At 41.9% G+C, this 25,006-nt stretch overlaps 1 protein-coding gene across 5 annotated transcripts in view; it reads left to right on the forward strand.

The window, feature by feature from the left end:
• PPP2R5E (protein phosphatase 2 regulatory subunit B'epsilon) overlaps window positions 1–25,006 on the forward strand; it is a 173,401-nt gene that overhangs the window by 125,498 nt on the left and 22,897 nt on the right. For 4 of the 5 annotated variants that reach the window (XM_059694039.1, XM_059694059.1, XM_059694068.1 and 1 more), the window contains exon 5: window positions 7,127–7,219. The exons of the other annotated variant lie outside the window; for it this stretch is intronic. In XM_059694039.1, coding sequence (XP_059550022.1) covers window positions 7,127–7,219 — 93 coding nt within the window. The remainder of the gene's footprint in view (window positions 1–7,126; window positions 7,220–25,006) is intronic. 5 annotated transcript variants of the gene reach the window in all.

Raw genomic sequence — 25,006 nt, forward strand, 5'->3', positions numbered from 1 at the left:
TTGCTCTCCTACAACCAACCTCCCCTGGCTGTCCAACCTCCCGTGGTCCTTCCTCTCGACTGGCTGGCCCCGATCATCACCAATGGGGACTAGGTGAGATGGCCTCCATGGCCCCGAATGCTGGCCAGGCCGAGGGAACCCACCCGTGCACGAATTCATGCACCAGGCCTCTAGTATATATAGAAGGCTAATATGCTAAGTGTCCCTCTGCCCATCTGACTGGTTGCTGTGACACACACTGACCACCAGGGGGAAGACACTCAACGCAGGAGCTGCTATGATGCACATTGGCCATTTACAGAGAAATGACTGTATGGAATTTGCGCTGACAAAGCAACACTTGGCTTCCCCTAAGCGGGATACTGGTCTCGCCACTTCACCAGAGTGACAGCCCACCAAATCACAGCTGACGCTGCCTTGGCGCAAAATGCTGCCCATAGCCCAGCCCAGCTTGGAAACAGTTGCTGTGGCTGCCCGGGTAATGAAGTCACGTAGCAATGCCTGGCTTCCTCTCTCCCTAGTGACAACTAGCCTTCTTGCAGTTTCTTCAGCCCAGGAACACAATTTGCTTTATAGCCAGGAGCAAACATTTCACACTTTAACCAAATGTCTGTGAAGTGTTTTCCCATTCCTCATCTCATTTGATCCTCACAGAAGTCCTGGAGTAGGTAGAGAGGAGACTCAGTGGAATCTTGTTTTCTTTTTATTAGCCGGGAAACGGAGATTTAAAAAGTTTAGATACTTAACCCAACTGAAAAGAAGTAAGAAATGATGGACCTTGAAAATGACTTCAGGTTTTCTCACTGCGCAGAATATAGTCAAACACTGCTGCAGTTAAATATTTTACCCTTTGTTCTCCCTGTGTGATCTACAATAATAATGTGCTTTGTGTAGATATTTACTGCTGTATTGCTGACAATTACTCGAAAGAGAAGTTGGGGTGCTTCACTGGGCTGGAAAACGTTTAGCTACATTAGAGAGCAGGTCAAATTAAGCAAGTTTATTTTATCCTATATAATAAAGTGGTAATATGTAAATTAACCCTCACATCCTCACAAGATGGCTGCCTACGACCAGGCCGGCAGGGTGGTTAGTGAGGGACAAACAAATGACTGAACAGCAGGCTGCATGGGGTGACCAGGCCAGTGGGGTGGGGCCGTGAGGGGCTACCAGGCCGGCGGGGGGGGGGGGGCAGTTGGCAGCGACCAGGACAGCAGGGAGGGTAGTTGGGGGGGTGATCAGGCCAGTGCGGGTGGGGGGGGGGCAGTTAGGGGTGACCAGGCTGGCAGAGGGGGACAGTTGGGGGTGCCAGGCCAGCGGGCAGTGGGGGGGCAGTAAGAGGCGACCAGGCTGGCGGGAGGGGCAGTTGGGGGCTAGTAGGCTGGCGGGGGTGCAGTGAGGGGCTACTCGGCTGGCGCGGGGGGGGGGTAGTTGGTGGTGACCAGGCCAGCGGGGAGGAGGCAGTTGGGGGCGACCTGGCCGGCAGCAGGAGGCAGTTAGGGGTGACCAGGCTGGCAGGGCAGACAGTTAAAGGTGATCAGGCTGGCACACAGAGGCAGTGAGGGGTGATCAGGCCGGTGGGGGCAGAGGGCGGCAGTTAGGGGCAACCAGGCAGGCAGGCAGGTGAGCGATTAGGAGCCAGTGGTCCAGGATTGTGAGAGGGATATCCCGGATTGGAGAGGGTGCAGGCTGGGCTGAGGGTACCCCCTCCTCATGCACAAATTTCGTGCACTGGGTCTCTAGTATATATATATATATATATATATAAAAGACTAAGTTGACTCGCGCATGCGTGATACATATAAAGCTCTCAGCTCTCACTGGTGCCAGTAGCACACACGTGTTTCATTCTGTCATTGTTGATCGTGAATTTGGTTGACACTTCTATTATAGAGAAAGGACGAATAGCGATATAAAATATTTCTTCTAATTAATTTCCTTTCAATGTGCACGAATCCGTGCACCAGGCCACTAGTTTTGACATAAATTTGCAGCATTCCCTGTCTTGCTTTGACAATCCAAGGTTGCTACAGATATACATGTATGCTATTTCCTAGTTGTAGAGCGTTTTCAGGGGCTCTGCTCTCAACTCTTATCTAGGCATATTATACATATATATTTATCCTACTAGTGCCACGATTGAGTAAATTAAAATGCCGTCATTGATTTACTATCTTAGATGCCTGGTGTGTGTTTTGTTTTTTTTTAAAGTGCCAGACGTGCTATATACATTCTAAGAAATTTGCAAAAACTATTAGTGCTTTTTACGTGACAAAAATCCAAAAAAGAATTACTCTTTTGAATGGGTGGACTCCTTGTCATTTCTTATTCTTAACTAGAGGCCCTGTGCACACATTTCGGGGAGGGTCCTTCAGCCCGGCCTGCACCCTCTCCAATCCAGGAATCCCCCTCGCAATCCAGGACTGCTGGCTCCTAACCACTTGCCTGCCTACCTGCCCAATCGCCCCTAACCGCCTCTGCCTGCCTATCTGATCACCCCTAACCGCCTCTGCCTGCTGGCCTGATCGCCCCCTTAACTGCTTCCCTGCTGCCTGATCGCCCCCTAACTGCTCCACTACCGGCCTGATCACCCCCTAGCTGCTCCCTTGCTGGCCTGATCTCCCCTAACTGCACCCCCCTGCTGGCCTGATTGCCTCCTACTTGCTCCCCCTGCCAGCCTGATCGCCCCTAACTGCCTCTGCCTTGGCCCCTGTCACCGTGGCTTTGTCCAGAAGATGTCCGGAAGATGTCTGGTCTCATTAGCATGTTATACTTTTATTAGTATAGATGCATGGCAGCAGTTTATAGAATTGCATTGTAGTCTGGAAAAAAATTAAAAAGAAAACAAAAAAACATAATCTCCAGAAAGTTCCACATCTTATGGTATAAGAGACAGGAAAAGAGCTGTCTTTAAAGATTCAACTTGTTTCTCTCAAATAGATGTTTCTCTCTGTCTCTCTCCCTTGCACTCTCTCTAAAAAAATTAGTGGAAAAATATCCTTGGGTGAGGATTAACAAAACCAATCAACCCACCAACAAACAAAAAGACAATGATTTTACAGGACTTCCATTTACAATTAAGGGATTGTTTTTAATGCTTTTCACCTGAGACTGAAAAACAGGAATACTGAAGTCTTTTTATTTATGTTCCTTAGTGAATTCTTTTATGTGACCTTGAAAACCAATTGATCCTTCCCAAATCCCCAGTCTTTTCCTTTAGAAAGGCAAGAGAGATTTTTTGATTGAAGTAAAACCTGTTTCTTAAGTCTATAGAACACTTATGCTTATTAATGAATGTGTTTCAGGTGTTTTCACCAAACTGTTTGAAACCATACCTGCTTTCAAGGGACTGGAGGGGAGAGAGCACTTTGCCAATTCTGGTGGAAAGCTAGGCAGTCCAGTCTGGAAGACAAGAATCTCTCCACTCTGTGGGAGTCAAGAGACAGATGAAACCCCTTGAATGGGTTACTTGAAAAAGCCTTCTATTCTATTTGTAAAACTACGATTTCAAAGATTAGTATATTGAGAAAAGAATGGTTCTAGGAGGTGTTAGGACTAGGTGTTAGTTACTACGACTAGGACGACAACATGTACAACTGGACAGTCTTCTTCAGATCATTGGGAAAGGAGATTTTCTGAAATCAGAGTTTCAAAGACAAAACATCCTATCTAATAAAGAGGGGATATGCTAATTGACCCTCATGCTATTGCAAAGATGGCGGCGCCCACAACCAATAAGGAGGGAATATGCTAGTTGACTGCCCCGCTCTCAAAGATGGCGGTGCCCACAGCCACAAGATGGTGGGGCCCAGTCCCCTCAGCCCCACCAATGCGGCAGACGTGTGGCAAGGCTGCCCAGCCACCCAGGGCCAGCCTTAGGCACAGGCAAGCTTCAGATGGCGGCTGCCCAGCCTCCCAGGGCTGGCCCAAGGCACAGGCAAGCCTTGGATGTTGGCTGCCCAGCCACCCAGGGATGCCCAAGGCTCAGATAACCAGGGCCAGCCAAGGCTTGCACTGCCAGCACTGGCAGCAACAGAGGAGTGATGGGGGCATTGCGTTCACCTGATTGCTGGGTTGCCTCCCGCCCTTGATGCTCCTGGACTGTGAGAGGGGGTAGGTCGGGCTGAGGGGACACCCCCCCCCCACTCCAGTGCATGAATTTTCATGCATGGGGCTCTAGTCTATAATAATAAAAGTAATATGCTAATTAGACCGATGTTCTTCCAGATGAAGCCGCGGCTGCGAGGGAAGCCTGGGTCCTGGGTGCCAAAGGGAAGCTGGTGCTGGCAGCCGGGGAAAAGGAAGTCTTACTCTTGCACGAATTTCGTGCATTGAAATTTGGCCTCTAGTAGATTTTGGCCTCTAGTAGTTTTATAAAGAAGTAAAATTTTAATGTGAATCTAGTGTTAAATTAGTGTCTGAAGTTAGAAGGTTACTATATGATACGTTTGGGTTAGTGGTATCTGCAGGCCCTTGGGTGTGTGTGTGTGTGTGGGGAGGGGGGGGCTGAAACCTGATTTTCAGTGGCCTAAACTAGTGGCTGTCAAAACTAGTTTTATAATAATACTCCATTATTTGCTCTTTTCACTGTGTTGCTATTTCTACTAATAGCTGTAAAGTGATGGTGGTTCAAATTGTTTGTTGCCTCAGCACAAATCAAGGCGGTTGTGTCAAACTGGCCTAGAAGTCTTATTCTTCACTGCCACGTACTTGCAATAAACAAAAAACAATGGCAATTTCAACTAAGAATATCCTTGAAATGAATATTATAATGATGACCTTTGTTCAATAAGAAATTGATTATGTGAAGTCTCTTCTGCTTATTAAGGGATTTAAAAAAAATCAAGTGTAGCCCTAGCCGGTTTGGCTCAGCATTGGCCTGCTGAGCAAAGGGTCCCGTGTCTGATTCCAGTCAAGGGCAAGTACCTTGGTTGCAGGCTCCTCCCAGGCCTGGGCCCTCAGGGTGCATTCAGGAGGTAATCAATCAATGTTTCTCTCACATCGATATTTTTCTCTGTCTTTCCCTCTCTTTTCCACTCTTTCTAAAGATCAATGGAAAAATATCCTCGGGTGAGGATTAAAAAAAAAAAAATCCAGTGGAGCGTGGCAGGTGTGGATTGACCCCATGAACTAGGAGGTCACAGTTTAATTTCCGGTCAGGCTCATGCCCGGGTTGTGGGTTCGATCCCCAGTATAGGGCGTGCAGGAGGCAGCCAGTAGATGATTCTCATCATTAATGATTCTAGCTCCCTCTCTCTCTCCCTTCCTCTCTGAAATCAATAAAAATATACTAAAAAAATAAAAATAAAATGTAAATAATCTATCTTATTTAGAAAATGTGAAATATTCATCCCTCTCCCCCCAAAAAGAATGTCCTTGAAGAAGCAACAAAATTATTAATTTTATTAAATCTTGACCTTTGAATACACAGGTAAAAAAATATTCTTCATGAAGGAATGGAAAGCATGCACAAAGCACATCTGCTGCTTACCGAAGTGCGAAGGGGTCTTTTGCGGAAGCACTTATGTGATTGCTTTGAGCTGCGAACCAAGCTGTTTTTTCATGAAATGTCATTTTTACCTGAAGGAATACCTGATATTCTAAGATTATTCCCGCTTGAGTATTTGGTGGATATTTTTTCTAAAATGGACAAAGAAAACAATTTTTGCCACTAATACAGAGCATTCAAACAAAATTTAGCATTAAAATTTGAGAGACTTGTATCTGTCTTGTATGTGTCACCTTGAACTTTACAGGTTCCAAAAGCTTAGACTTTTTTGATAAAATTGGAGATATTAAGGAATGTGACTAGTGAAATGTGTCAACATTTGAAGATTCACATAACACAGTGAACCAGTGTTTTCCAGTTGGCCAGTAAATGATATTAGGAAACCACACATGGATAAAGCTCCATTCAAAGTGTAAGACAGACTATTGGAATTTAGTGTAACAGAGTATGAAGCATTCACTGGTAAGGTTTCACATTCTGCATTGCAAATCATCTTTAAGAAACGACTGTTTGTCGAGTTGTAGTGTGGTTTCAAAGAAAAATATCCCAATTATATGAAAAGACTGAAAATATGATATGGGCTAGATCTGTGTGAAGCTTGATTTTCTTTATCTCCTTAAATCCAAACAGATTGAATAAATACTGAAGCAGATAAGACAACTATAATTGTCTTTTAACATGCCTTTAAAGAGATTTGCAAAAATAGAAAGCAGTACCTCTCTTCTCAATGATATTTTGGAAAATAAAGTTATTTTTACAAAATATATGATTTATGTTAACACGTATGTTTTATTTGTTTTAAAATGAAATAAATACATATTTAAAAAATTTTGTTTTTATTTCTAATTATATTATAATCTAAATATTCTATATTACATATAAACAAAAGCTTTTTGGGGTCTTTCATCATTTTTAACTGTAAAGTGAGACTAAAAAGTTTGAAAGTGTTGTTTTAGGCAACAGTGACAGTGTGATATAAGTTAGTTCCTGTGTAGAGAAATGAACTTGCCTAGGGCTACACAGTTAGTAAGGAACAGAGCTGGGCTTACAACCCAATGTCTGTCTGTCTCTTAAAAGTTTTTGTTTTAATATACTGCTGTGTACTATACTAGGATCTTGTGTATACTTCAGCATAAACAATGATCTCCTATTGTTTATCAGAACAGTTATTAAGGTTGACTCTTCAGATGAGAATGTTCTTACTCTTTGCAGATGAGAATATTCTGCCATTCTCTGTTGCTTAGAGGAGTGTAAATTACCACAAAATTTCTGAAAGGAAATATTTCAGTGACTATTAAAAATTCTGGAATGTTTTATATTTCCTAATTTTTAACTTAAAAAGTTAAAAAACATAACAGCATCTGTGAGCCACAATGAAAGGTTAGCGAGCATAAATAGTCCATTTATATTAAAACCCAATTTTCTAAGCCCAGTCATGTTTTCTTTTACAGATTTTTTAAAAAGTTAAAGTATAGCTGATGTATAATATATTAGTTTCAGATGTATATCATAGCGAATCAACATTTAAGACCTGTCAGTTTTAGTGTTGTAGGCTTTACATGGTTTTTGATACTATTCTCAGTGTATTATAATTTGAATTTAATTGTGTTGTTGCAGCTTGTATATGAATTTTTCATACGATTTTTGGAAAGCCAAGAATTCCAACCCAGCATTGCCAAAAAATACATAGATCAGAAATTTGTATTACAGGTAAGCAAATTCTTGTGGTTGTATATATTTGTTATTCATTTGATAATATTTTACCTCATTTCTCTTAATGTTTTCAACATCTAGCAATGGCAGTTATATCACCTTGTAAACAAATGTATAAACAGGGTGAGGCAAAAGTAGATCAGTTGTTTATGTGGAAAATAATTAATAAATAATAATACAAGAATACATAATAATACAAGAATACATAATAATACAAGAATAAACTTTTGTATACTCAACTGTAAACCTACTTTTGCCCTACCCTGTCTACATAAGTTAGTTTCCATTAATACCCATTGAAAGATAGATAATAACTATCTCTTCAATTTATTGTGCTGGAAATTAATTATTTTAATAGAAAGGAATGCTAATGCCTAAATCCTTTCAGTTTTCTTTCCTAAAATTTAGTTATAAAGGAATTTCATTTTTGTAACCCTAGTTTGCTTGAAAACTGTAAGGATTCTTAAGGAACTACTGCACAGATCTGATAAAACTGAGTAGGCATGGTTCGTAACCTTTAATAAACAATCAAAGTCAGAGTATTGGTAAGTTTTCACAGCTAGGAAATGGCACAGCTCAACACTTTAAAATTTCCTTGAAGACATTAACTCCCATCTATCTGTTTGGAACTTATCAGAGTATGTATTTTTCCTGATTTGCCATTTTACATTTTATATCATAGATAAGATCTTCCTTTTTACCTGGGACTTGGGTACTTTTGTGGCACTGAGTGTTTAGTCAACATCTCCTTTTTCTTGTTGACATTCATCTATAAAAGTGGGTAATTTAGCCAGCTGGTGTATGGTTCCTTTCCAAGTGATACATGGACACCTCATCTAGAAAAGAACAAATATCTATTTCCAAGGGGGCCAAGTGTCTTAGTGAGAACTTGAGTTTAAACCACTAATTTGGCAGGAAATTGACCTCTATGTCTTGCCTGGAAAAAGTTTGGTAATCTTCATGATAACCTCATTCTCTCCCCCTAATTAAATGAATACATTTAGAATTCTGGATTTATTAGGTTGAGTCATAGCTGATATTTTTACTGTTTTTGACATTCAAAACACAGCAGTTTCTTGTGGTTCAGTCTAGCAGAATGCCAGAAGCAGGCTAGTTTCAAGGAGCCGAGGGTCATGGAACTTCCTGTACATCCTCAGTAATGTGGCTGAGTGGAATTAAACCCGAATTCAACTGTCAGCTAAGAGATGGACAGGAACGCCTGTGCCTTGCCTGGTTCATTAGCACCTGTACTCCCCTTTCCCTCTGGTTACGTGGGCAAATCATTGAACTATACTGCACATTTAGCATGCATTGATACCACACTGGGGAATCATGTCTCACACCTTAACATGGAGGCTTTGGAAAATTGAGGTTTGAGGTGTATTTAGAGGCAGGTAAGTAGGTGTATAAATGGATCACTGGGTAAATGGGTAGACTGACCCAAATTCTTATACCAAGAACGCAAAATGCATATCAGATAAAATGAACACAAGACATAACAAGTCTGTGTTTGTATTGGAAAGCCCTTGCATTTATATCGCACTGTATAGTCTCAGAGCACCTTTACTTGCTTTGTCTAATTTGATTTGCACAACAATCTAGAATAGACGTGGTTAAGTTTTATGCCCATTTTATAGATGAGTGAACTGAGGTCTTGAAAGATCTAGTTTTCCCAAGCATATCTTCTGTTCTGTTTTTCTGCCTATTGTGCCATGATGCCTCCTTGTGATTCCGAACCTTACAGTAACTTGGAATGACTTCAAGGCAGGAGTATCCCTCGCTTCTCAACACTAATGAAATAACTAGGTTCTCTTATACTTTTGGTAAATTAAACTGCCTGAGAGGATCAGGTAATGATTCCACAGTAAAGCCTCTGTTTAGTTGACATGGAAACAGTAAATTCTACAATCGTCCTATGAAGCCAGTGCTTTCTTTCTTTTTTTTTTTTTTAAAGTATGTTTTTATTGATTTCAGAACAGAAGGGAGAGAAAAAGAGAGAGAAATATCAATGATGAGAGAGAATCATCTATCGGCTGCCTCCTGCATGCCCCCTGCTGGGGATCAAGCCCGAAACTCAGGCATGTGGCCTGACAGGGAATCAAACCATGACCTCCTGGTTCATGGGTCAACGCTCAACCACTGAGCCACACAGGATGAGCGCCAGTGCTTTCTTTACATGAAAAGCATGCTGGCCCAGCTCAGTGTGCTCTCCATGGTCTATGGTTACCGACAGTAATGAAGCTCAGTGAGATGAGACCAGCAGAGAAACCCAGACTGGGAAAGGATGTTTTGGGCTGTCTATTCTAGTTCTTGTACCAGTCTTCTTTGAAATTCTGATCAGGGGTAGACCTCAGTTTACCCCTTTTCAGTTAGGAGAGGCCACATACACAGGCAGCCTGTCTCATTTTTTTGATGGAGAAATTTTTTATGTTGAACCTCCCTATACCTGGTACCCTTTGGCCTTATTTCCCAGAATAGTCTCTCAGTATATCACTGGCCCAGCCATAGATGTGAGGCACAACATGTATCCGTTTGTCTTCAAGGGTGACATCTGTGCCCTGAGCCTGGTCAGTCCAGCCCAGCATAGAGTTAGGCTCTCCATTCCTTTGGAGGCTAGATTTCTTAAGAGAGGAGACAAGAAGTCTCACAGGCTCTCTCCCTGTTCCATAACAGCCTTATTTACATTAGGCTTGTGGTTTTAACTGACTTCTAATTTAGCTCTGTGCATGTTGTTGTAAAGTGATGGTTTCCCTTGTTTTCTCATTCATTTTGTGTGTGTGTGTGTGTGTGTGTGTGTGTGTGTTTTAATCTAGGTGTAGGATCTGACATATATTCCTGTAGAATATCATTTTTCATCAGACTTTTGAAGTCTTTCTGGTTCTTGAATCTGTCATCCACCTTATTCATTAGTCTTCGATCTTAATCTCATCGGTGACCTTCTTAAGTATGCTGGCTATTGGCCTTACCAAAGTCATTGATTAAAATTGCTAAACTAGCTCAGACTGAGGATAGGGGCCTGTGGCATGCCTTTAGCAACTTTCCTTTACTGTAGCGCAGATTCATTCATCAGCAATCTTTAAATTACATCCTTGAACCAGTCAAGAATTTACTCTAATGTCACATCCTTCCTGTGTTTTAAAATTCTGTTCGTGCCCTGGGCGATGTGCGCTCAGTGGTTAGAGTGCCAGTCCAAACTGGCAAGGTTGTGAGTTCGATTCCCAGTCAAAGCTATTTATAGCAGTTATGGGTTTGCTCCCCTTCCCAGGTTGGGATGTGTGTGGGAGGCAACCAGTCAATGTCTCTTTCTCTCTGTCAGTCTGTCCCTCCCTCCCTCCCTTTCTTCCTCCCTCCCTCCCTCCCAATCTCTTTGAAAAGCAATGGAAAAAAATGTCCTCAGGTGATGATTAACCAAAAAATATTCTGTTCAAAGTGTAGAAACTTTGTCAGATGCTATAGTAAAGGCCAAAATGTTGTGGTTACAGCATTCCCCTCATCTGTGGGCCTTGGAACTTGATCATAAAAAGGAATGCCATTCATCTGCCTCGAGACACTAGTGAACTTCTGGGCTTATTGCTGTGTACTGGTAAAGTTGCTTTAAGTACTTAGAAACAATGGGATTGATCGTCTTTCCTCAAGTCTTGCCAAAGACAAGAAATAAATTATAAATAATGAAGTCCATCCATTTATACTTTACTTTTTCAGGCCCTGCCTCATTTTTACAACTTTTGCTTTCTTTAAATTTCTTCTTCTGGATCTCTTGATAAACTCAACCTTTAGACCAGGTCTCACCCCAGTTCCTAAATCAGTCATAAAAGGGATGGTTGGAGTTTTGGCAGGTTCAGTGGCACCATTGAGTAGTACTTGAATATAATCACATGACTAGCCAGTGTGTTAACTGTCATGTTGGGCATAAGCCCTGGATGCCAGTAGGCTGCCATTTTTTCAGAATTCCCTATTCATTCATGTTGGTAACTTATCAAGCTGGTCTCCTGTTCCTTTTCCTACTGCTGATGACTTACCTTGGATCTCAGCACCTTCAAGGAGTAGGGCCTCAATTCCCTGCCTGCTGCTTCTGAGCTCCCTTCCTGGGAAGTTTGGTCCTTACTTGGGACCTGTTGGAAATGGATGGGTCTTTAGGAGCTTGAGGCATTATTATTAGAGAGATTCCACCCTGTGGTAACATTTACCTTGTTTCGTTTCTTTGATCAGATTTCTTATTCTCAAAGATCTCAAAAAGAATTTGGTGGTCTTAATATATCACTTTTAAAAAATGTTTTTATTGATTTTAGAGAGAGAGAAAGGGAGAGGAAGACAGAGACAGAAACATCTATTTGAGAGGAACATCGATTAGCTGCCTCCTGCACACCACCTACTGGGGATCGAGCCCAAAACCCAGGCATGTGCCCTGACCAGAAATCGAACCAGTGACCTCTTGGTGCATGGGTTGATGCTCAGTCCACTGAGTCACACTGGTGGGCTCAACATATCACTTTTTAAGTGTTAGACTTAAGTTATTCTAGCCATGAGATTTAAACTTATTTTCCATAGCAGCTAACTTTTTCTTTACAACCTATTCTGACTCTCATTCACCTGTCAGTAAAGACAAAAGCAAAGTAAGAATTGAGCTATTTTAACACAATGTAGTGGGAAAAAAGTTTGGAAGCTCTGGATTTGAATCCTGACTTCCCTGTGAACTCTTAAGTATATTTTAGGAGATGAGAATATGAGCTGAGGGGTGAGAAGAAACTCCTTGCAAACTCTGGCTTTTCTGCCTATTTGCAATGTGACTTTAAACAAGTTTATTTACTTAATGTCCAAAGTTGAGTTTCCTCATTTGTCGCATGGGGATAACAGGATACATGAGTCATTGTTAAGTAAAATAGGGAAACACCCCCAAACTGGCAGCTGTTAATGTTTAATTCAGTTGGCATGATACAAAGATCAGATCCCTACCTTCAATCTTAAACAGGAACTGAAAACTTAGGCAGATTATTGACTATTCTGAGCCTCAGTGTTTTCTTCTGTAAAATGGCAATAACAGCTGCCTCTTATAAGCTACAGCAAGTAGGCTTGTTATGATGATAAAATGATATGATGTGTAAAAATGTCTGCTGATATCATGCATGGTGCATAGGAGTTTCCCATTAACTATTAATTTCTCTTTTCACACTATCCTCATATTATCTGCCCATCATAGTAGGATATCTTTTTTTTAAAATTTTGATATTTAAAAAAAAATCTCCAGCTTTTGAAACAAAATTTAAAGATTTATATGAAACAATAAAATTTTGCAAAGAAGGGTTAAATAAACGCAGAAATGTAACATATTCCTAGAAGGAAAACTCGCCATCATAAAGATATTTATAGAATCTCCAAATAATTTATACATTAGTGCAATTCTAATTAAATTCTCACTAGTTTCTTTATTTGAAAAATTTAAATGAAATTTTTATGAAATAAAAGTTTTTGAAAAAGAAAATGAATGATATTTGCTATTAAAATATATTGTAAAGGTAAACATTCATTTTGAATTGTGGTATGGGTAGAGGAGAATGAAATACAATAGAGGCTTGGGTAGAAAAGTCCCTTCTTGGTACACCGTAAAACCCGTAAGAAAATGTGTAAATAGATACATACATACATACATGCATACATTAAATTGGCATAATTCTCTGAAGAGGAAATCTGTTAGTATTATATCAACTTAAATTTTGACTGAGCAAGTCCATGAGAAATAGGTATGTATACAAAGATACATGTACAAGGATATTGAATGCATCATTTTTAATAATTCTTAGAAAGATGGAAACAATTTAAAAGTTCCTCAGTAGGGGGTTGGTTGAATAAACTGAACATTTATATAGTGAAATAATCCTAAATTTGTGAAAATAATGAGATAGAGCTATACTTGATCTGTTTTTAAATGAAACATGTACTTTTTAAGCAGTGTGATTTTTTTTTTCTTTTCTTTTTTTTTTTTTGGAGCCTCAGCCTGATATTTTAGGGAAAAGGATTATTTGTATATGCACTGAAAATTTTGGAAGGAGGTATACAAATTGTTGTTAATTGCCAGATGTGATGTGATTATATGTGATGGTCTTCACTTTCTAATTTTTGTATTTCTCTACTTTTTGCATTAAAAATAATGAACATATATGTTATAATAGGTAAGAATAGTCAAAATATTTCAGTTATAAGTACGTTTTCATTTGGTTGCCCTGCGTAAACCTCAGATGATTTTGTGCATTAGCCTTCCTAAGATTATTTTTGTAAGACAGTGCCATTCCTTTATATTTAACATTCATTATGTTTCCTTCCTTTCATCATTTGTATGTGTCCTTTTAAAATCTGAAGCTTGATGGAAAGCTTCCTGTGTTGCCTCAGGAGCCCTTTTCAATACTTCCCATGTTTCTTACTCATCAGGAAGCAGTATAGATTACTGCTTAAGTGTAGAAACGGGTTTGCATTCAGGCTCTACCATTTTTTAGTGTGTGACCTTGGGCAAATTACATTAAGTACTCTATGCCTCATCTATTCTGGAAAGTAGGTGGAAAATATCCACAATGTAATAGTAATTATGTTGAAAGGATGTTGTGGAGATTTAATAATTGAATACATAAATAAGCCCATAGAACAATTCCTGACACATACTAAGTAGTCAGTAAATGTCACACTGCTGCTGTCACCACTGTTTTTATTGGTATCAGTTCTTGTTTTGAGAACTTTCTTTCATACGTTTTCTTGAATAGCCTCACTCCATGAAGTCATATGGTATTGGTGTCTTATGTCTTACCTCGTGTGTTATATAGAGTTTTTGAAATCTAACTTTCAACATTCTAAAACAACAACAACAAAAAAAACCCTTTGGACTCTATTTTTATGGTTCTTCCCTGGCTGTTGGAATTTTTAAAAGATGTTACACGTAGTCTCTCCTGTCCTTGGATTCTCATCAGTTCCAATTGGCCAACTGGTTTCTTCCAATCAGTGTTGAAAGTGAATGTTTATTAGTACCAGGAGCATGCACTTGTTAATATGTGAGAACCAGGATGGCACATTCAAATCTTTACAGAGGCCAGACAAGTGGTACAAAATGAAGTAGTTCGAATGTGACGAAAGGAGTGATGGACACAGTGGTGACTTAGGGAGCTTCGGCCCTGCTGCCAGTCTGCTCCTGCTAACTGCTGGCCAGTAGGTAGGTAAGTGGGCCAAGTGTTGCTACATCTTCTAATTTTTCAAGATAAGCTGAAAATCCAGATTTTTTTAAAAAAATTATTTTTATTGATTTCAGAGAGGAAGGGAGAGGGAGAGATAGAAACATCAATGATGAGAGAGAATCATTGATTGACTGCCTCGTGCACTCCCCACACTAGGGATGGAGCCCGCAACCCGGGCATGTGCCCTTGACTGGAATCGAACTTGAGACTCTTGAGTCCACAAGCCAATGCTCTATCCACTGAGCCAAACCAACTAGGGCTGAAAAATCCAGATTTTTGTATGAGTCTGACAAAATGGTCTGTGACCTGTACCTTTGAACAGTTTGCTGTTTTTTGGGTTTTTTTAATTTAAGAATGACTGGCTTGCTTAAATTTCATTGCAATTTTTATTAAATCTAGATTTACACAACCTTTACCATTTTTTATGTACTTAATCTTAAGTCTTTACACAAGAAAGCTGTCAGATTTATCAGAGATAGTCAATTGATTACACAGTGCATTGTATATGGTAATGTTGATTTTAGACTTAGCTAACTTGGTAACTGCCTTCTATCACTGTAGTGTGTAGGCTTGCCTGGGCTTATGGAACAACTTTCTCTCTTCCCAATAAAGGTAATTTTCATCTGTGTTAGGATGGTTTGGAAAATGGTTTCTTTATTATCTCCCCATTAGATCAAAATGAATTGACAAAACCTTGAATTATTTCATTGGATGGATCATTGTGGCAAGAGTTTAGCAGCATATTTCTAAAGACTGCTTTCAACCACTTTGCAATTCTGGAAAGCAGTTGGTGGTTGCTAAGAGACATACTATTCAAGTATCCCCATAAACATATGTACTGCTGTACAATGCTATTTAGTAATTTGTGTCTCACATTTGCAGTTATCTTAGCAGAAAGGTGCCTTATTTATTATGCAGATTATGCAAATCATTCAGTCTGTCCTTAAAAGTGACCTTTAGTTGTGTTTTTAAAATCTCAAGACAAATTGGACATGACAGCTCATTAAAAAATTTAAGTTCTAAACTGAAATAAATTCCACGAGGCCTTGAATCTTAATTCCAATGCAAAGAACTGTTTCCTGAACAAGTTCTTGAATATGTTAAAATGTTTACATTTCTCTCTTCAGAGTCTTTAGGAGAATTTATTTCTACTAGGAATTTTATCAGATAGCCATTACCAGTTAACAATAAATCACCTCTTCCCATCCTGTCCACCTGTAACTCAAATACTTTATAAAAGGGCATCACTGCTTCGAGTCCTGCATCCAGAGCCAGCTTCATGGGTGTGCAACTGTGCAGTGGCACAGGGCCCGGGCTTGGAAGGGCCTTGTGCTTGGTTTAATACTTTGCTGTTGCTGGCTCGAAATTTCTAATAATTTTTGAACAAGAAGCACTGCATTTTCATTTTGCATTAGGACTTGCAGATTCTATAGCTAGTTATGTGTCCTGCATCCATGAAGTGCATCGGTCTGTAGCATAACAGCTGTGTCTTAGAAAGCTGACCAGATTGGTTGTCTTAAAGATTTAAGTCACAGGTTTTCTTGAATCAGATAAAATAAGTGCTTAAGAGAGGAAAAAAACGGACTTCCAGTTTGTGAGAAGAATGCCTGAAATTAAGAAGAAAATAGCCCTAGACTGTTTGGGTCAGTGGATAGAACATCGGCCTATGGACCAGAGAGTCCCTGGTTTGATTCCAGTCAAGGGCACATAGTTCGGAGACAACCAATCACATCGATGTTTCTCTCCCTCCCTGTCTTTCCTTCTCTCTTCCACTCTCCCTAAAAATCAATGGAAAAATATCCCCGGGTAAGGATTAATAAAAAAAAAAAAAGGAAGAAGAAAAAGAGGAAGAAGAATAAGAAGATAAAAGCTTATGACTTGGTTGAGTTCATATTTGTATGATTTGTACCTTTGAAATTTCTATACTGAAGTTCCTTAGGGGTCTTGAAGTCAGATTGCTAGAAGCTTATAATGTGCAACATTAAAAAAATATATATATATTTTTATTGATTTCAGAGAGGAAGGGAGAGGGGGAGAGAGATAGAAACATCAATGATGAGAGAGAATCATTGATTGGTTGCCTCTTGCATGCCTCCTACTGGGGCATCAAGCCTGCAACCTGGTCATGTGCCCTTGACTGGAATCGAACGCTCTATCCACTTAGCCAAACCGGCTAGGACATAACATGCAACATTAAAAAAAAAAATCTTTATTTCAGAGAAGAAGGGGGGGGAGAGAGAAAGGGAGAGAGAGAGGGAGAGAAACATCAATGAGGAGAGAGAATCATTTCTTGGCTGCCTCCTGTATACCCTCTACTGGGGATTGAGCCTGCAAGCCGTGCATGTGCTCTTGGTGGAATTGAACCTGGGACCCTTTAGTCCACATGCCAACGCTCTATCCACCGAGCCAAACCAGCAAGGGCATGTGCAACATTTTGATCCCTTGTCAACACTGTGTTCTCTCATTGGTTGGCTTACTTTGTATTGAATTGTTCTGATTCATTGGAGTCAAGCTACCACTGGCTCTTGTTTCTGGGTTCTGAGCTGTTTTCTTCATGTGCATTACTTGTTCAAGGTGAAGGTATTAGGAAGATATAATTTTTTTAAGTAGTAGAACAGCTAAGGTTAAAAACAGCCAGAAATGTGGAGGTCTGATTTTATTTTGGGTGAAAACATTTAGAATACTAATTTTATTATTATAATTTTTATTATTGTTAATCCTCACCGGAGGCTATGATTTTCACGAGAGCATGGAAGGGAGGGGGGAGGGGGGGGAGAGAGAGAGAGAGAGAGAGAGAGAGAGAGAGAGAGAGAGAGAGAGAGAACATGGATGTGAGAGAGACACACACATTGATCGGTTGTCTCCCGTGCACCCCCCCAGGCTGGGGCAGTGATTGAACCTGCAACCAAGGTACATGCCCAGGAATTGAACCTGTAATCCTTCACTTAGGAAATTCCAAGGGTTTTAGGAGCTATGTGTCAAGAATAGTGGAAGAAGACCAAATACATATTCCTTATTATAAATTACAATATTACAACAATTTTTGAGAACTGTTTTTCTGAAAATGTCTTTATTCTATCCACATACTTGATTGACATTTTGTCTATGTATAGATTTATAGGTTGGAATCCAGCCTCCTTCAGAAGTTTTAAGGAATTGGTTCATTTTCTTCTATTTTCCAATGTTGGTATTGAGAAGGCCTATGTCAGCCGAACTCCTCATCCTTTATTGTTCTTATTTTCTCTGTAAGCTTTTGAGATCTACTCTTTGTCCTCAGTGTCCGGAAATTTCAGTGTTGTGCTTTGTTGTGGGTCTTTATTTACTGTGCAGAGGACATAATGACTCTCTATATATTGAAGCTCATATCCTTTTTTCTGAAAATTTGAATTCTTTCTCAGATAATTTCCTTCTCTTCATTTTCTCTTTTTCTGTCCCTGTGCCTTTTTGGCATTCCTATTGGTCATGTGTTGGACTTTTGAATTGTTCCTCAATTTTTCTTATCTTATATATATACTAGAGGCCCGGTGCATGAAATCCAGGCACTCGGGGGTCCCTCAGCCTGGCCTGCACCCTCTTGCAGTCAGGGAGCCCTTGGGGGATGTCCGACTCCTGGCTTAGGCCTGCTCCCCGCAGAGCCTAAGCCATCAGTTGGACATCCTTAGCGCTGCCATGGAGGCGGGACAGGCTCCCACCACCACTGCTGCACTTGCCAGCTGTGAGCCCAGCTTCTGGCTGAGCGGCGCTCCCCCTGTGGGAGCACACTGACCACTAGGGGGAGCTCCTGCATTGAGCATCTGCCCCCTGGTGGTCAGTGCATGTCATAGTGACTGGTCTTTGCCATTTGGTCGATTTGCATATTAGCCTTTTATTATATAGGATATTATTCAGGGTGTCCTAGAAATGTAAACACTCTCTATCCACCGAGCCACACCGGCTGGGCAATGTATACACACTTTGAATGATTATAAAGTCAGTTTTTATTAACATAATAGAGGCCCAGTGCATGAATTCATGCACGGATGGGGTCTGGCCAGCCCAGCCTGTGGATGGCCAGCTGGCCCGCCCCAATTGGGGCCTGACTGGGGCCTGATCAGGGCCAGGCTGGCTGGGGGGAGGGGCCGCGGGCGATTGGCTGATGGGTCCTGCCCCCAATTTGGGGGTGATTTGGGATGGGGCCATCCATGGGGAGGGGCTGTGGGTGGTGGGCTAGCCAGCCCTGCCCCCGAATGTGATGGGAGGGGCTGATTGGGAGTCAGAGGCTGGTGGAGGGGCCGTGGGAGGTTGACTGGCCAGCTCCACCCTCGATTGGTGTGTGTGTGGGGCGATCAGGGGCGGAGCTGTCTGGGGGGAGGGGCCACAGGCCATTTGGGGTGGTGGGGGCTGATCAGGGGTGGGGCTGGCTGTGGGGAGGGGCTGTGGGTGGTGGGCCGGCTGGCCCCACTTCCAAATGGGTGGGGGGGGGCGATCAGGAGCCAGCAACCTGGGGGAGGTGCCATGTGTGGTTGGCTGGCCCGCCCTGCCCCTGATTGGGGTAGGGGGGACAATCTGGGGTGGGGCCAGGCAAGGAGAGGGGTTGCAGGAGGTTGACCAGCTGGCCTGCCTCCTATTGAGGTGGGGGGGGGGGGTGATTAGGGGCGGGACTGGCCAGGGGGAGGGGCTGTGGGCCGATCAGGGTGGTGGGGGCCCATCAGGGGCATGGCTAGCCGGGTTGAGGGACTGCAGGAGGTTGGCCGGCCAGCCCTGCCCCCTATTGGGGTGGGAGGTGCAGATCAGGGGTGGGGCGGCCAGGGGGAGGAGCTGCGGGAGGTTGGCTGCCCACACCTGCCGGCTATTGGGTGGAGGGGATGCGATCAGGCTCAGGCCAGGGGGGGGGGGGTTGGGGGGGGGCTGTGGGCCTACTGTGGTGGGGCGGGCTGGCTGGGGGGAAGGGAGAGCCTTTTGGCCAGCTGGTCCCACTCTTGATTGGGGTGGAAGAGTCCGGTCAGGGGCAGGCCGGCAGCGGGGAGGGGCTGCGAGGTTGGCTGGCTGGCCCCACTCCCTGATCGGGCTGATTCGCTGGCCACACTGGGTGTCATAGCGACTGGTCGTTATGGTCGTTATATATATATATATATAGAATATATAGTTCATTTTCAAAATTTAAAGAATCTGCAGAAATGAATACTTTTTTTGGTCAATGCCTGTTTTCAAACTGATGACCCTTCTGGCTCAGGCACTGCTGATAATGCGAAGCAATGGAATCACAAACATCAAGAGTCATTTCATTCAGTATTTGTGTGCCCTCAACTTGTCAACTGTTGCCAGTTTCGTACCATAAACTTTATCTTTCATGTATCCCCATAAAAAAAAGTCTAGTGGCACTTGAGGATAAATTTTATTTGTTCAAAGCATAGTCTGGCATCACCCATTTATTTTAAATCAGTTAAATCTGAAAAAGAGTGAAAATTAAGTGAGTTATCAGCTGTCAAAGTGTGTATACATTTTTTGGGGACACCCTTTATTTGTCTTCTTGTTATATTTTCATGGTAGATTGGCTCATTTTAATGTTCCAGTCTTTCTGTGGGGTTTTTTTTTCCTGTTACATTTTGAGTTTCCTAAAGCTCTTACTTATTTTCTGAATATTCATCTGTAATAGTATGTTGTTTTTATTTCAGGGATTGGATACACTTGTTTATTTTTGAGTCTGTTATAGATAGAACCTATCTTAATTTTGCAGTTTTTTCTATTGCTTGTATTGTAACTACTCAGTTCTTTGTGAGCATTTTGGTCTCTGACTTTTATGTTTTATCTTTCCCGGTGCACAAATTCGTGCACGGGTGGGGTCCTTTGGCCTGGCCAGCTATCGGGCTGATTGGGGCTTATGGGGGCCAGCTGGCCAGGGAGAGACTGTGGGAGGGCTTCAGGGCATGTCCGGCCTGTCTCACCCAGTCCCGATTGGCTGGACCCCAGCAGCAAGCTAGCCTACTGGTGGTCAGTGTCTGCCCACTGGTGGTCAGTGCATGTCATAGTGACTGGTAGACTGTTCGGACACTTAGTATATTAGGCTTTTATATACACTGAGTGGCCAGATTATTATGATCACCTGACGTTTGTAGGCAAATTAGCTATAATTTCATGCTGAAGTTGCTAGAGAGCCAGACCATTATAAATAAGGAAGCAGGTTGTTTACCACAATAGTAGAAGTGATTTTTTTCTGAAGATATGGGTAAACAATGTGATTTAACAACCTTTGAATGTGGGATATATCTATATCTATATATCTATACATACATACATACACACACACACACACACACACACACACTGAGTGGCCAGATTATTATGACCACCTGACATTTGTAGGAAAATTAGCTGTACACTACATCATATGGGATATGGAAGCCAAAGGCCTGTTCGAACACCTTTGCTGTCTGCAGTTACCAAGATAAAACGTCTCCAATTTGCACAGGAACACAAGGATTGGACAGTTGAGCATTGGAAAAGTCATGTGGTCAGATGAATCACGTTTCCAGTTGCATCATGCAGATGGCAGAGTGAGAATTTGGCGGAAACAGCATGAAAGCATGCACCACACATGCATGAGTACAACCCTTCAAGCTGGTGGGGGCAGTGTCATTGTTTGGGGCATGTTTTCCTGGCATGTTTAGGCCCTTTAATTCATACGGAACAACGTCTGAATAGCACAACATACCTAGGTATCATTGCTGACTAAGTTCATCCTATCATGTTGATGGTGTATCCCTGTGGAGATGGCTTCTTCCAACAAGACAATGCGCCATGCCACGGTGCTCGTATTGTGCAGGAGTGGTTTCAAGGTCATGAGGGAGACTTTACCTTGCTTAGGTGGCCCCCACAATCACCAGATCTCAATCCAATTGAGCATTTGTGGGATGAAGTTAAAAGAGCCATCAGGCAGCTGGTTCCACAACCATCAAATCTCACAGAACTGGACAGTGCTATTCATCAGTCATGGTGTCAGATTCCTCGCATCACCTTTCAACATCTCGTGGAGTCAATGCCAAGAAGAATCGCCATAGTATTGAAGGCAAAAGGCGGCCCAAGGAAGTACTGATGGGGTGGTCATAATAATCTGGCCACTTAGTGTATGTATGTGTGTGTATATATGTATACCCATATATATCCCATGTTCAAAGGCTGTTAAATTGCACTGTTTACCCATATCTTTAGAAAAAAATCACTTCCACTGTGGTGGTAAACAACCTGCTTCCCTATTTATAATGGTCTGGCCCTCTAGCAACTTCAGCATGAAATTATAGCTAATTTGCCTACAAACGTCAGGTGGTCATAATAATCTGGTCACTCAGTGTGTGTGTGTGTGTGTGTGTGTGTGTGTGTGTGTAGACTAGAGGCCTGATGCACAAAATCTGTGCAGGGGGGGTGGTGTCCCTCAGCCCAGCCTGCACCCTCTCCAACCTGGCACCCCCTTGGGAAAACCGTCAGTCGGACATCCCTCTCACAATCTGGGACTGCTGGCTCCTAACTGCTCACCTGCCTGATTGCCCCTAACTGCTCCCCTGTCGGCTTGATCTCCCACAACTGCCCTCCCATGCCGCGACCCGCCTCCTCCGCTCGAGGCAGCGGAGATGCCGGGACAGGCCTCCTCCACACTGCGCAGAGCCGCGGGACCCTCAGGTCTCACTGCACAGAGCTGCCGTGGGGCCCCACCTCCGCTGTGCGTGTGGCCATCTTGGGGCAGCTATCTTGTGATGACATTGCGTGCGAGGCGCGAGGACCACCTAGGCTTTTATTATATAGGATGTTAGTAATCAGAAAACCTATTAGGGCCTCTCTGTGCATGTGTGTGTGCACATGCTGATGTTTGAGGGGACGTGGTATATTGGGTAGAGACCTTGCCATTTCATTAGTATGTGTATAGGTGTTTCCTCTCAAGGTTGTCAGTTTCTCTAAAAATGGACCTCCTAATCTCCTGCCTCATCTAGAATTGGGAGCTTAGTCAGGGAAGGGGGCTGGCAAAGATCTCACTCTTCAGCATTCAGAGTTTCATTTAACCCCATTATTTTCAGTGAAGGCTTCACTTGCTCTGTGCAATGTCCCCAGTGCTAGAGACTTGCTCATTTATTTATTGTCTCCAGACTTCAATTATAAATCGTCAGTGCACTGTGTGGGGCAGGGATCTGGGAGGTCTTGTTACTCCTGCAAACTTTCAACCATCTTCCTGTTTTTAGCTCCTTACACCTTTGCCATCAGATATATCTGGTGCCCTCAGTTCTAAAACCTGTTAAGGGTTCTCTGGTGTGAATTGGTTTCTTGTCAGCTTCCCTCCCTGCTGGCAGAATGGAAAAAACACTTAGCAGAGTGGAAAAAGAGGAAACCCAAGATAGTTACGCCTTGCCATCCACTTTCCATCTTTGAAAAATGTACAAACTTGTCTAATCTGCTCTCTAGTCCTCTGTGCCCTGTATTTCCTTCAGTTTTTATTTCTTAACTCTCATGTCAGGGAGGGTTCAAGAAGATAGAGGTCCAGTCCCCATTTTTAACTGGAAGAAACCCTTACTGCCTTTTTCATTTGCCCTTCTCATTTCACTGTTGGTTTATTATGAGCTTCAAAGGAGGTTCTTTGGTTAAACCACTACTCAATTCATCCCTGTTTGTTAGCTTCTGCATGGTGACAAGTCTGTCTTTGCTCTGTAACCACCTTGGGAACTCTCCAGCTTCTTTTTTGACAACCAGTTGCCTGTTATGTTGTAGGGGGCACAGTTCCCCCAGGCATACAAATGCTGGATTATATTTTCATTGCTTTTTTTGTGGGGGGCAGTTTTTATAGTTTATATGTGACTAAGCACACACATATTATTTTGTTTGGGAAATCAGCTTATCCTACTCCCCTTTCTTCGCCTGTGCACTATTATACTAGTTCCTTTGTCTCATACATAATAAAATCATCAAGAGTGTGTTCTGTGGACTAGCAAGAAAGTAATTTATATATCTTTCTTTCTTAAAGAACATTAGAGGCCCGATGCACAAAATTCATGCACGGGTAGCGTCCCTAGGCCTGGCTGGTGATCAGGGCTGATCAGGGCCTTCCGGCTGCCGGCCGGGCCTTCCTTCCCTGGTGCCAGCTGCTGGCTGGGGCCTTCCTTCGTTTGGTGCCACCCCCTGGTGGTCAGTGAACGTCATAGCGAGCAGTCGAATCCCGGTCTCCCCAGGAGACAATTTGCATATTAGTCTTCTATATATATATATATATATATATATATATATATATATATATATATATATATACATAATATATATATTGTGCTTGTGGCTTTGTAAATGATTCAAGTTAGGCGCCTGGTAATGCATTTTCTTTAAGGGCCTAATGAAAACATTAGTTCAATAATTTTTGCTTAATTATTATATTTTTATTAAACTCTTAAGATTAACAATACATGAGCATAGTTGATTCAAGTTTTGCTAAGTTTACCATCTCAAACCTTTTATGTTGGTTGCAAATTATTCATTAAGCCCTTTTACAACACTGAAACATAGAAACCAAAGGAAAAAATAGAACTCAAAAGGTTAATAATTTCATTAACAAGGAATAGGATAGGTAGGTTAGAGACCTTATGTCATTTTGTGTATGTAGTAGATAAGAGATACTGAGCCATGGGGCATTTCTTTGCCTATAGGGACACATGTCTTTCTTTTTTTAGATTGTTTTCTGTGGAATCGTATGGTTGACTTGCTTATTGCTTTTTCTGTGGGCTCCAAGTTTGTGTGTGTGTGTGTGTGTGTGTGTGTGTGTCCAGCAATGAGGACAATCGCTAGCATTGATTGATTGATTGATTGATTGATTGATTTCATGGTCAGGTGAGTAGAGATAATGGCAGGTATTTTAACAGCATCTTCTTTTCCGATAGGCTGCTGGTGAAGGTATGTGGTACTGAATCTGCCACGAACACTTCCACTATCTCTAGCTCCTAATTTCTTCATAGATCAGTCTGGATATTATTTCCTCTAAAAGCCTTCCCTGATCACTCCACTTCTCCCAAATAGAGTAGATATGTCTGCTATGTATTTATATAGCATCCTGAACGCCTATCTTGCAGTTTATTTACCACCATCCCTCATTAGAGTAGGCTTCTGAAAGCAGATTGCGTCTGCATACATATTTATTCAAAATACTCAGTTTTTGAATCAATGAATGGATGGATGAATGACATTGTGTAGCCAAAAATTGCATCTGTCTCATTGCCCACTTTTGAAGACTGTCCTTCAGTTTGTGCTCCCTGCCATTAATTGAAAGGCCAGGTTTTTGGTCTAGAACTCTGCCTTTTAGTCAAAGAAAAGCACCAAACAAAAGTAGGTAATTTATTTGATTGAAACTACTCACTGAGTATAATATTCTGCTGTCAGTCTTAGCCTCATGTCTTAATCACCTGAAATCATGCTTTTGTATGTTGATAGGTTTTTGATAATTAGGGGTAGTTTGCTTTCATTTATATGCTGTCTGTATGTTCTTGCAATGTTTTGCTATAAAGTCAACATTAGAACTATGAGTTCTGCTTTATTGCTATGATAATGAATGTATGAAAAACTCATTAAA

The sequence above is a fragment of the Myotis daubentonii genome, chromosome 1 (genome assembly GCF_963259705.1).
Source record: "Myotis daubentonii chromosome 1, mMyoDau2.1, whole genome shotgun sequence".
Classification (NCBI taxonomy): Eukaryota; Metazoa; Chordata; class Mammalia; order Chiroptera; family Vespertilionidae; genus Myotis; species Myotis daubentonii.